Below are 13,264 nucleotides of genomic sequence, written 5' to 3'. Positions count from 1 at the left end.
GATGTTCATCCCTGTACACTCATGTGGAATTATTCAGTCTGTCTAACATCCGCTGCTTAGTTTAGTCATAACCATAATATTGCATATTATCCACTCAAATGGTGCTTCTTTATCAGGAACATGATGTGATGCTTTGTCATTATTGCCTGCTGTTTATTGCATGTTATGCTTCAGAATAAACTGTAGAATTAGATTATACCTGTGGTCAACCATTTCAATATTTAGAAGAAGAATTAGGAGGTAAAAAATAAACAAAAACAATGTTAGAAACTTGTGGTGTGCACATCCAATTAAAAATAAATGTCATTATTCAAAACTGTCCTCATTTTTTCACTCTATTACCTTTAATGACATTCATCTCATTGACTAAAGGACCCAATTGTATGTTCAGTTACCATTTAACAGTGAATATATGCTGTGTTACTATATTATTGTATTATTTGGCTATATTATAGTATAGTCTGCTTTCCATCTGTAACAGCCTGTAATTTATATCCCAGTGTGGAAGTAAATCAGCTCAATTGAACAAACTCCCTCGTATTCGTTCTCGACAAGCAAAGATTAAACCAGCTCTCCTCCCCTTGGATCTCAGTCCTGTTCCTGGATCAGCCTTCACTCTCTTCTCCCTCCAGTCATCAGCTCTTCAGCAGCAGCACAAACCGACCCCGGGTCAGGACCATAGACTGTACTCACCGACTAAAAGTCCAGCATTTTAAACTCAACCCCCTTTTCCAAAACCAAGCCAACCTGTTGAGAGTAGCTGCAGTGAAGGGTGTTGGCTGTCTGGGAGAAAGTTCCTCATTTCTATCGCTGCTGAAATACAACGTGAGAGAGGTGAGTGTTGAACAAAGAGATGACTCCTATTTCACAGAAGACTGGTTCCCCCCAATACGTGTTTTTTCTTCAGTTTAGACATTTTGTTATGAGGTTCAAGTTTTTACAAATTGGCATCTTTTTAGTCATGAAGCACAGTTCAGCTGACGTTAAGAGATCATTTAGGCTCGTGCTTTTTGGATAAGTATGAAGGAAAACTGTTGTGAAATATTTTATTCATTTTGTATTATCCGGTTAAAGGAGCAAATTAAGCATATAAACTTTACTTTTTCCTACATAAAAATATATTGTCATTTAAAAAAGTACAATGTAATTCATATGAAAAGCTTATAATGTTTTCTGCTAACATTTCTCCTCGCGCCCACGGGCCACGCGCTTTGTGGTCACACTGTTCATTTCTAGTGATTTTTTTAAAAAGTACACAGCAGGCTTTAAGCTTAAAGTACACTGATTGACTTTAAGGTTTCACTCTGCCTGTTTGTACCTTTAATTCAGATAAGAGAGAAACTGACTCAATAAATCCGTGACGTTGCCTGTGCGTATTTATATTTCATATCAGACCATTTGTTTTAAATGAATGTTTTTAAATACAGTTTTTAATTAGATAACCGAGGCATGACGACGGGTAGAAATATTCAAACTCACCAATTAACTTTATCTCACCCGGTTTATTTCAACCCGTGAAGACCTCCTGCTGTGAGGCTTTAATGATGACATGCCGTTTGTCTGTGTGTGTGTGTGTGTGTGTGTGTGTGTGTGTGTGTGTGTGTGTGTGTGTGTGTGTGTGTGTGTGTGTGTGTGTGCGTGTGTGAAAAGGCCAGCTGATAAGGGCAATGGTGGTAACAGTTTGCTACTCTGTGGTCCAAGGACAGATTCAGACAAGGACAGATACTGGCGCTTTGGAATACTGCTGTATAATGGAGAACTGTATGGAAGTGACGACTGTGAAATATTCTGTATTAGTTGGATTAATGATTTAGTTATTTACACTATAAAATGCTCTCAATATTTTGATTTCAACAATCAAAATTCCCAAATATATATTGGATATGTATTGGATTGACAATAGTTGGAAATAAGCAGAACTGAGGAGTTGCAGGACTTTATAAGGTATTTACTTGGATGAATGACTGAATCAAACATTATCACATTGTTATCCATCAATTTTGGATCAATTTAATTGTTTTAGCACTATTGGAAGTGATATTTCTACATGACTTCTCTTACACTTATTCAAGCACTTTAACACATCACATTTGGCAAAATGCCTTCAGCAAATGACTGATCAGAAAAGGATAGACATGGTTAAACTTTTCAAACAGCTGTGGGCTTTATTCCCATGATCAATCTGTTAATGGTGTATAATACAGGAACCTCACCAGGTGCTGGATGTACATTTGGAAGTTTGTTTGCACAAATATAGAAATAAGGACTTCTGCCTAAACCCACCGATAAAGAATGAATATGATTCCTTGGTGACGACCAGATTTGACTTCTTGAGTAAAATCATGAGGTCAGAGGTTATCCTCAAACTGACAAATGTACTTTTGGATATTGTAGTGTTCTAACATACTAGGAATTTGTTTCAGCAAAGACATTGTGAACTGACTCCTGGGTGAGATATTTCTTCATTTTAGTCATTTTTAAAGGGCCACATGTCATAGCAGTAAGGAGATGGTTCCTCTGATGCATCTGCAAAGCATCATTGAAGAGAAAGAACGATACAGTGACACATCCAACTCACACCTGTCCAGATGTGAACTATCTATTTTGCTTTTGACTTAAATAAATCTACGCTCTTCTCATGTGAGCACAGTCTTTTTCAGAGAGAGAAAAGAGAGGCTGGTTACAGGGTGAAAGACAGAGAGAGGGTGAACGAAGGTGGCGACGGTGGCGACAGACAGAGTTGTCTTTCCTTTCTCAGGTGAGACAGACTTAGCTCTCTGTTCTCACCTCTCCTCACATGACCACAGATCTGGAAAAAAAAAAGAAAAGCAGAGATGTGAGAGAAGGGAAACACAGTGGAGAGAGATGGAAAGGAGAAAGTGATAGGCGCACATTCTCCTCACCTTTCCTCGCAGCATTTTGGTGGCTCACTGACACAGATTTAGAAACCTCTACAAGAAAACAACGATATTGTATACCGGAGATGTGACTGTGTCCTTCACCTTCAGTGCATTCACTGTGTAACCATGAAGCTTTTGTTTACAGCTCGGCAGAGACACAGATAATCATTTGTAACTTGTTAACCAGTCCAAATGTGTTGTATGTTATTTACTAACAGCTCACAGCAATGTTACAACTGTAATAACATATCTTTAGCTCTGTTACTTGTCCATTAGTGCAACTTGAACAGGATGGTGAGATAAATCTACTCCATCTTTCACTCAGTTGATTCCTGTGTGACTGCAGAGTGAAGAACATGAAGGCTGTTGCTAGCTGCTCATTGCTAGCCTTGTGGTTACCATGTGTGACTCATGGCTCTAGTATGCTCCACTCCCTCTTACCCTCCTTCTGTCTCTCTCTGTCCCTCCTCATTCCCTCTCTTTCCCAACCGTTCTCTCCCTCCTCCTCCTCCTCCTCCTCCTCCTGCCTCCCTCTTTCATTCCCTCTGGCTTGAATTCTTCCTCCTGCTTCTCTTACTCGCTCTCATTCCCAAACTTGATATCTTGTTTGTGCTTTCCTATCTCTTTCTCTTTCTCTTTCTTCATCCCTGACCTGCCCCCACTCACAACCCGCCTCACGCTTCTTCCTTCCTGTCTCCCTTCCTTATTTTTGCTTTAATATATTAATGGATCATGATCATCAGGATTAACTCTTTTGTCTCCTTGCTATTCGGCTGCCACAGAGGCAAAGAAGTCTCGGTTTTAATAATTCAGGAACACATCTGCAGTCACGCGCTTTACTCATCACCTTTTCAGAGACATCACGCACATTAGTTGTAAGATGACACATTTAGTGAGGGGACTGGTAAAGTGAAGGGAGGAACAAGTTATAAGTTCAACTGTGTCTCAGGCTCAGCTGAGGTAAAAAAGCAAACCTCGTCTTCACCCAGACTTTCCTGTGTGTGCGCATGTGTGTCTCATAAAGGATGTGGCGAACGCTGGAATCCAGTGCTGCTAATTTAGGAATAAAACATGCCACTGAGAATAGGCAGCTGTCTTTGTAGTGCAGTACAGGAACACACACACACGCACACGCACACACACACAGACCGGCTTTCAAGTGGGTGGGTGTGTTGGAAAAATAGGAACAGAGCAAGTGACAAATATACACTGTGAACACCACATCCCATAACACACATTGTCATGTACACACAAAACAGAGAAGGCAGGAATCTAGTTTTTGGTAGGTTTTGATGATAAAGTAGCATTAAGATCATACACAATGTAAAATATGTTGACTTGATGCACAGTACTTGATGAATAGTGCATGTTGTTAATATACACGTATACCTAATATTACATATTCATATGACACTAAACAGGATTTAAAGAACAAATAGATGGATGAGACACCCAGACATTTTGCTTCCTACTGCAACAACTTAGACTGACAAATGTTAGTACTAACTTAGTCACATGGCAGTAAACACTAGTCTCACATTTAAAGCCAGCTGGTAGTCTTTCTCGGTATGTCTGGACTCTTTTTGTGGCCCTGTATATATGTGTGTGGGGGTGGGGTTGGGGGTTTGTGTGGGTTTGTTGCGTGTTTGTTGGTTGAAGTGACTGAGAGAAGCAGTTTCTCATTCAGGACTGCAGATCAGTTTAGACATTTTTTGTCCACTAACACGCAGTAGTGTCATTATATGCCCTGCTAGTGGAAAGAATGTAAATAAGAATTGTGATATTGGTTGGTTTGTTGGTTCCTCCTACACTGTGGTCCAGAGTAGTGTAACTTTTTTTGAGATTGTCTGATGACATTTGCTGTTGAACTTCGTAGACACCAATGGATATATTTGAATAGATTTGATGATTTTGTGACTTCCAGTACAGCCAACATGAAGAAAAGTTCACTTATACATGAAAATATAAGATCCCTTCTCACTGGATACACCACAAGTTTTTCTCTGATGGTATCTAGCCAAGAAATGAGAGTTAGGGGGTATTTTGCCTAATGTTTCAGTATGTTTGCATGCACACGAGTAATCAGGTCAATTCAGGTCACACAGGAAACTGGACAATGCGTTTGTTTGTTTGTTTGTAATAGGAGAAGTTGTTGGGTCCTTCCATTTGTGTTTTTTTCCGGGTTGTTAAAATGGAAACGCCCATTCAGTCTTTAGCAAAACGCAATGATGCAAGTTACAGCACGCACACGAACACACACACACTAACACACACACACACAAACACCCAAGAGGACTAATGACTGAGTGGGTGTTTCCATTTGAACAGAAACCTACGTCAGGTCACATGGAAAATGTTTTCATAAAGTTATGGAGCTACGGGCAAAATACAGAATGTTATTAAATCCTTATTTTAAGAAAAAGAAAGAAATACCCGTCCTTTTAAGAGTTGTGACAGTTCTGACAGCTCCACAGCTTATGTATAACCTCACTATTGGGAGTATAGAGGAGGGAGACGATAGTGTATGAGCGTGAGATGGGCAGAGAGCCTAGAACTGTGCTGCAGGGAACGTACAAAGGAAGGGATAAATGAGTGGAAAAAGCTAAAACAAAAGGAGAGGAGAAGGGACGGGTGAAGGAGCGAGGACCTGCAGAAGTGTGGTAGAAAAGGGAAGCTGTGGCAGGGAGAAGAAGAAGCTGGAGAGGAGACAAGCCTGACAAAAGCAGAAGAGTAGTGTGAAACAGCGGGTTCAAACAAACAGGCGATTCTTCAAGCTTTTCAGATAAGTGGAGGGGAGTATCAGACACAGAAAGAGTCTCAGACTCAGAAATGGGGGAAGCAGAGGGTGTAAAGACACACAGAGCAAGAGATCAAGAATGTGGAAAAACAGCCTGAAAGACAGGAAGAAAAAGAGTGATGTAGCAAAAGAAAACAAGGGACAGTCGGAGACAGGCCGAGTAGCGTGACAGAGCCAGAACAGAAAAGTCTTTATCTCTGGACCAGGCGGAGCTGGAGAAGTGTCTCTACAGGGAGTTTGTACCCGGAGGTTGAGAAAATGCCCTCAATAAAATCTGGCTACATTTATAACAGAGCCTTCTTTGGTATCAGCCTCTATCAAACTGTTTGGTACAGCTGAAAGTGATTTGTGTTTGTTTTGCAAAAGCTGTGAAAAGAAAATCAGATGTGAACTGAATATTGTGTTGTAGAGCTGCAGCGAATCGTTCTTAGATTATGGATCAATTTGATTGCTTGTTTGTTTTTTGAAATAATTGTTCTATGAGTCTACAAAATGTCCGATGCCAATCACACACAAACACACACAAAGTGACATCTTCAAATTCCTTCTTTTTATTGAATTGAATTCTTACATATATGAGAAACTGGAGTTAGCTTAGTTTTTGCCATTTTAGCTTGAAAATTACATCAGCATTGTTGTGTTGTGGAGCTCCAGTGTGAAATTGCCCCTTTTCTGTAATGAGGAACGTATTTTACCATCTGGTATGAATGAGCACTCAGCTTTACACTTTACTGTACTTATCCAACAGTGTTGAGCCTTTGTCCTTTTTACAATGATTTGAATACACACCTCTAGCACTCACCTCTTGGTTCCACCTTAGACTAACATTTGCTTTAGAAACTGATCTTCAGATACAAGCGGGGGGGCGCCACCTCTTTCACACCCTCCTTCTCTCTGTTCCTTACCCCCCCTTCTCTTTCTCTCCTGTGCTCAACCTTTCCAATAGTCTAACCCCCATTTTACCGTCTTTGTCTTCATCTCCGTCCCTAGCCTCTCTCTTATTTCTATCCTCTTCCTCTTCTCTGTCCTCTCTACTCTTTGCGCGCCTGAGGTAAACGTTCCTGTAGTGGTTGTTGGCATGTTTCCCATCCTCTACATTCCCCCGTCCTCGCCTTGGGTTGCTGTGGAGCGCTACCAGGAGAGAAGCACTCGTCCTACTCTTCTCTTTCACTCTTTCTGCCAAACTCCAAATACCAGCAGCAGAGGAGGCACATTTTCGTACAATCTCATCATTGTGAACCCCTTAGTTTCAAAGGTTGCCGTCAGATTCCTTTCACACACAAATGCTAGCTGGTACTTTACTCTAGAAGCTCAATTTTTACTGTGGTATTTTTCCTCATTACAGCATTACATCATCACATTTTTACAGTTTAATCTGCAGCAGTATTTTCACCTGTGTGGCCTTAAATGACTACTGCCCTTATTCTCAAATAGGAAAAATGTTGAGATAAAAGAGAAGAAAATGTTTTCCCAAAAAGGTGGACAGACAGATCATACTGCTGCAAAGACTAAGCTGTAGCTTCAGGAAGAATTCAGACCAGTGCAGTAGACAAGCTAATTTGCTTAGATACTCCCATACTGCAGGTGGCCAGGACAGGACGGTTCAGATCACCTCATACATAAACAGTCAGTCAGTCAACCCAGCATGGTGCATTTTGATGCATGCATGTCTGTTTGTGAGAGTTTTTTACTCACACGTGATTGTGTGTAAATGCCAGTTTGAAATTGGCATGGGCGTGTTTCCTTTTCACTGTGGAGAGCTCTGAACAGAAAAGTGCAATAAGTGGAAAATCCCTGCTATGTAAGGGAAGGTGTGTCACTTCCCAGCACATACATATCGCCTCTGCTGCTGCTGCTGTTGCTGCTCCCAAATGGCAGCCAACACAATGTGGACGCAGCTCAGAACAAAGCGTGGGATTTCATTGTGGCTGTCAGGAAATGTACCTGTTCATTAAGGATGATATAAGTGTGATTATTGTAAATCTGCTCTCAGGAAAAGGACAGATCTTTAAGATAGTAGAGCTTCTTTTTTTTTTTTAAATAATGAGCAGACATTGAAAAATAAAAATATCTCCAACAAGGGATAGCCTTACCCTCTATACACTAATGTACTCTAGAAATAAGATTAAAATGACATTACAGGCAAGAATAGCTTCAGAAGGGTGAGCACATGTTAATAATGTTTTGATGGATTTTTTTTGTTTTGTTTTGTGTTGCAAGTGAAATAAAATGAAATAAATTGATCCAGATGGTCCTACTGGTGACTACATGTGTATGGGGACAAACATAAATGATGTTTAATGTAATAAGCCTGCAGTACACATTATAAGGATTTTACATGGCAGCAGTGTAATGCATCACTCAGAGAGATTCACTTCTTCTGTTAAAGCCCCATTAGAGCACTTTGTACCCACCAACATCAGATCAAGTTTCTGTGTGTCTGGGTGTGAAGGACAGCAAGAGAGACCACTTTGTGCCTATCTGAGTTCAATCTGATTTCTTCCTTTGTGTGCGCTTCAGAGAGAGCGGATGTGTGCTCTGTAGTAGTGATAAGTACGTCTTTGTGTGCCTGAAGTCCCTTTAGTGCCCTTCAGAAAACACAGAAAGTATAAATGTTGCTTCAGGTCTCTATTGTCTCTATATGAGCCAGTTTGGAGAACCGTAATCAACTTTCTAACATGCGCACAAATTTAAAATTTGATTATTTGTGCCATTGGGACTGGAGATAATGTCATTTGCCCCATGTTAACACAACTAGAGCCTTCTTCAAATGGCCAGCCAACCCACCACATTTAGTTAATGTTTTCATTCTGCATGCGCGCATTAGTCAAACATAATACTGCAGATTTTAAGGTTATACAAGTCCTAAATGTTTAGTATTGTGGCTATGGCAACTAAGTATGCAGTGAAGAATAATTGCTGCACATCAGTATAACTGCCTTCTTAGTAGTTGATATCACTGACCACTGTTATCTCCACAGGTAAACAGCCTCAAGCTTGAAGATGTCAAAGATCTGTGCTTTGGTGTTGATGACACGTGAGTAAAACTCTCTAAAACTGATTTTTATGAAAGTTTGTCACAAGTCTGTATTAAGTTAGTTCATCTTCTTAAAAGCCATGAAGCTACTGGGTTGCATATGTATTGACTATTGTTCAACCAGTGAGCCACTTATTCATTCAGTTTTTCATTACTCAGACACTGTAATGATGTCACATGGCTAAGTTCTCGTGACCTGTTCGTTCCACTTCCCATTTACAGAGGAAATAATGCATGAATCTGTTTGTTTTCCATCAGCACATTGCTCAACTATTTACATTTTTGTGACACTAAGTAACACGTTGGAAGGGAGAGAGATGGCAGAAGTGTCCCATAGCGATATACTGTTGTCAGGAAAGCAAATTCCCCATTCCCCTGTAGGTAAAGTGTCTCTACACAGTGACAGTGTTGAAAAGGTGAAAGTAACATCTACAGCTAGCTTCGGGTGCTGTAAAGGAAAAAAGAGAGGAAAGAAAGATGAACCAGACAGAGGTATATGTAACTTTTTTTAAACAGATCTGGTTTTCCAATGAACACATCAAAGACTGAAGGTTTTTAAGGATTACTTTATTCACAGACACTGACAGTTCATGGCAGTTCCTCATACTAGACACAGCACCTGTCTTTCCTCAAAAGTACCAGTAAGATAAAAGTATAAGAAGCTACTATAGTATGAAGTTAATGAAAACAATTGGAATTTTTTTTTTTTTTTTTTTTTTTGACTGTTCAGACCATGTGAATCTATACTATTTGTACATTTTCTGTACTTTTATTGTCTATCCAACCTTCATGAAGTCTAAAAATCTAAATTGGACACATCCAGCTGTGTTTCACTGTAGTAATGTGTGTGTCTCTCTCTCTGAACTCCTGCAGTTGTGTCCCTGGTGTTCGCGGAAGAACAGAGCTGTAAGTACACCAGCTTCTCACTTTTACAAATTCCTTTCAATCCGCTTCTTCACCTACTGTAAATATTTGAGTTGTAAGATTAAGATTAGATTGTATCCACAATTTTGTATCATATAATTGAGAGTAATGCTTGTTGTAAGTTGAAACGTATCGACCTGATGTTCAGGCATGTCAATCATTAGTGAGAAAAATCAAACTAGGCCATTGCATGTGCTCCTCTCACTTTGCACTGTTGACTTTATTATGTCATTGTTTGAGATGTGGATGTTGCTCCTTATTTATCTGATGTTGAGACCAGCTTTTAACCCATTTCATTTCTGTTTCTATAGCTGAAGAGGACCCATTTACCTTTGGTAAGTCATTGTCATTCATTTTACCTCATTATTATCATTATTACATATGAATTATTGGTTGTTACTGGGTAATTTGCTTCTATGTTTCTAGACTGTGGTGACATTGACATGACTTATTCATATTTAACTCATTTTTTGATAACCATGATCTGTTTGTGCAGACTACCACAGACTGCGTGTTGGAGGCCTGATTCTAGCCGCTGTCCTCTGTCTCATTGGCATCACCATCCTGTTCAGTAAGATGCAAATTATGCACACACTCGCATCAGTGCATCAATAATCCTGCCATAAAACCTCTCAAACAATGTTCAAATACACTCAGATGTCATACAAAGAGTTCATGATTCTTTTTCTCTTGCTCCAGGTGGCCACTGCAGGTGCAAGTTCAACCAGGACAAGAGGTGATCTTCCATACTGTCTAACATGTAACACATCTGTGTGATTGTAGAGGATAATATATTTAATATTATAATTAATATTAATATATATAAACATAAAATGCATCAAGACAGCTATTCTACTGCTCTCCTCTTCTCTTCTTATCTCTTACCCTCTCGTCTCTTCTCTTTGCAGAAGGAGGACAGGAAGCAATGCTCAGCAGATGCTCAACGACCAAGGTAGTGTATATTCACCTGCCAGCAAACTCCTCTCTCCCCTATTAACTGTGGTGGGTGTGAGACCTGATCAAAATATTTAAATCCACCTTCTGATGACGAGAGCAGCTGAATGAATCTGAGTTACTCATCGGTTTCACTGCAGTTGACTGTAACTAAGTCAAACCAAAGTGTTTATTTACCCACAAAAGAAACTGTGTTTGTAGATGGGGGTTTTCTGTAAATGTCAACTGATAAGACGAGAGCACCTGTAACCACAGATACATGTCAAAAGTAACAAGGCCAACAGCCAAAACCAGTGCGGTGAATATTTATCTTTCAGATTCACACATGCTCGTTATTCCAAAAAAACCCAACAACTAATATTTCCACTTTAATTGTAATTTAAAACCAAATACTGTAAATGTACTTGGCATTGTCTTACAAGCACACCCATGAAGCAGAGTGTACGCTCGAATGGAACGCGCTGAATAATAAGCGTTCACATTGAATATTCACTACTTACACAGACATCCAACCCCTTGTGTAACTGTAATCTTTCACTCATCTGGTTACACTGATGTTATCTCTCAGATACTAGCACGAAGAAACACTACCTGCTGATAAAACCACTCAATACTGGTATTCTTAGACACATAATCAATGTTAACTGACTATGAAGAACAAAATGATCTCTGCTTTCTGGGCTCAGAATAAAAGCTTTCTCGTAAGACAACACAGACTTGACCAGAGATTTTCATTTCTTCTGCATCAAACTGTAGCCAACATGTATGCAGACATATATACAGACTAGTGTGCTGCTTCTTTCCCTCTGAAACATTTAAGATTTCATCACCCGCTTGACGTCCTGCCGAGGTCTAAAGTTATATTTACTCTGTCCATCTGTTTCATTGTAAACGGCCTCATGTCATTCACACTCTCACACACACACACACACACACTGTCACAGTATGGACAGCACACACAGTGCTGGACTGAAATGCCACAGACCTTGCTGTTCAACAGGTGGTGGCGCTCAGGGTGTCTGGCTTGCAGAGAAAGATGATGGAGGGAGAGGAAGGGTGGTGTGAGGCAACCATACAGACGCTTAATGATAATTACACAAAATAAGTGTGACACAGCTGCTTTCATACTGAAACAAGGAGACAGAATATGTATGTGATGTGATACACTGTACAGTGTTGGGGGTTTTTTTAGGTTCAAAGGATTAAAACAGTGCAGACTTCAGAAAAAAAAACTAAAGTTTGCCACTAGAGGGCTGTATTGTATTTGCTGCAGGATCTTGTAGATGCACAATGTACCTACACTGTACTATAGATACTGTATCTACTACAGTAAAACAGTAAACATGGATGAGCCCAGACACCCATAACCCCAGTGACTTTCTGTAATGAAACCCCTGATGACACTGATGATGGTACTGGAAAGACAAGCTAGTTTAGCAGCCTTGATGTAGATAAAACCCAGGTGGCCCATATGGAAAAACAATGTGTGTGTGTGTGTGTGTGTGTGTGTGTGTGTGTGTGTGTGTGTGTGTGTGTGTGTGTGTGTGTGTGTGTGTGTGTGTGTGTGCGTGCGTGCGCGCGCGTGCGTGCGTGCGTGTGTTTACATTATATAAGCAACTCAGCAGGGACTTGCTGAACAAACTCACTGACTGTCTTTCCATCGTTCATTGTCACAGAATCTTATTCATGCATTGATTCATACACACAGAAATGTATTAGGGTTATGGAAGTTAGATGATCAATTATATCAATGAAAGACCAGTAAAAAAAATGTAATAAATACTTCAACAGAGGCATCCCTCATCTCCAGTTTGTCACATGTGCCTGTTTGTATGGTTTTATGTGACTGATCCTCCGAAAATTAGCCATTTGTATTTAGAAACTCACCCTCTGTGTGTTTGTCTGTAGGTCGTTCCTGCGATTGCTAGATGTCACCCCGACTACAATGACTTCCCGAACCTGCAACCGACAGATCACAGGGGCAGAGGAGGGCGGTCGCACGGACACCATTTGTGACATCCAACGAGGGGCTTTTGTTTTGTTTTGAAAGCAACAGGAAATAGTGTGCTGTGTACCTGTTGTGAGTCATGATGCTTTCTGCCTGATAAAAAAGCTACTGATCTGCGGCCTGCCCCTCCACACACACGTACACACTTATACACACATTTTCTGTTACTTTCATTTCAATCAATTGAAGGTTTTTGTTATTTAGAAGTTGAAATAGTTTTGACATGAAGAAAGTGTCAAACTTTTTGAGAAACCCTCCTGTAATGCAATTCAACAATTTCATTTGCGTTAAATAGTTTTTGATTGAACTGAAGGCGACTTCAAACAACAGTAGCACAAACCTATTACCAAAAAATTCCTTAAGTGTCCATATACTGTAGGTTGTGTCAATGTCTCACACTACTTATGTTGTCTGTATTGTAAGTGTAAGATAAACATAGATGTAGATATTAGTGGCTTTTACTGTTGACAGCCTAATCCGCTGTCCTTGCTTTCATGTCAGATACATCAAGTACAAATAGTCATTTATTTAGAGTGGTGTTGATAATTCATGATATTTAGCTTTATGGAGGAAGGTAGTGGACTGCACTGTTCAGAGATACAGAATGAGTCTGTCACGTTTCTATAAAAGAACTATTGAAACAA

General features: G+C 40.0%; 1 protein-coding gene across 1 annotated transcript; it reads left to right on the top strand.

Moving 5' to 3' along the window:
• Positions 1-697: 697 nt before the first annotated feature.
• On the top strand, positions 698-13,264 carry LOC133983503 (phospholemman-like). The gene is made up of 8 exons (XM_062422597.1): positions 698-834; positions 8,679-8,734; positions 9,608-9,640; positions 9,970-9,993; positions 10,155-10,229; positions 10,358-10,394; positions 10,567-10,610; positions 12,521-13,264. Exons 2-8 carry the CDS (start codon positions 8,701-8,703, stop codon positions 12,538-12,540), a joined length of 267 nt encoding a protein of 88 aa, XP_062278581.1. The 5' UTR covers positions 698-834; positions 8,679-8,700; the 3' UTR covers positions 12,541-13,264.

Source organism: Scomber scombrus, chromosome 7, assembly GCF_963691925.1.
Source record: "Scomber scombrus chromosome 7, fScoSco1.1, whole genome shotgun sequence".
Lineage (NCBI taxonomy): Eukaryota > Metazoa > Chordata > Actinopteri > Scombriformes > Scombridae > Scomber > Scomber scombrus.
This window is presented reverse-complemented; position numbering and strand designations above follow the sequence as displayed.

Bases quoted from the DNA above. Each gene is read 5' to 3' on its own strand.
- LOC133983503 (XM_062422597.1), top strand. From the start codon at position 8,701: ATGTCAAAGATCTGTGCTTTGGTGTTGATGACAC. The intron at 9,641-9,969 runs GTAAGTACACCA...CTGTTTCTATAG, and splicing joins GTTCGCGGAAGAACAGAGCT to CTGAAGAGGACCCATTTACC. The intron at 9,994-10,154 runs GTAAGTCATTGT...CTGTTTGTGCAG, and splicing joins AGAGGACCCATTTACCTTTG to ACTACCACAGACTGCGTGTT.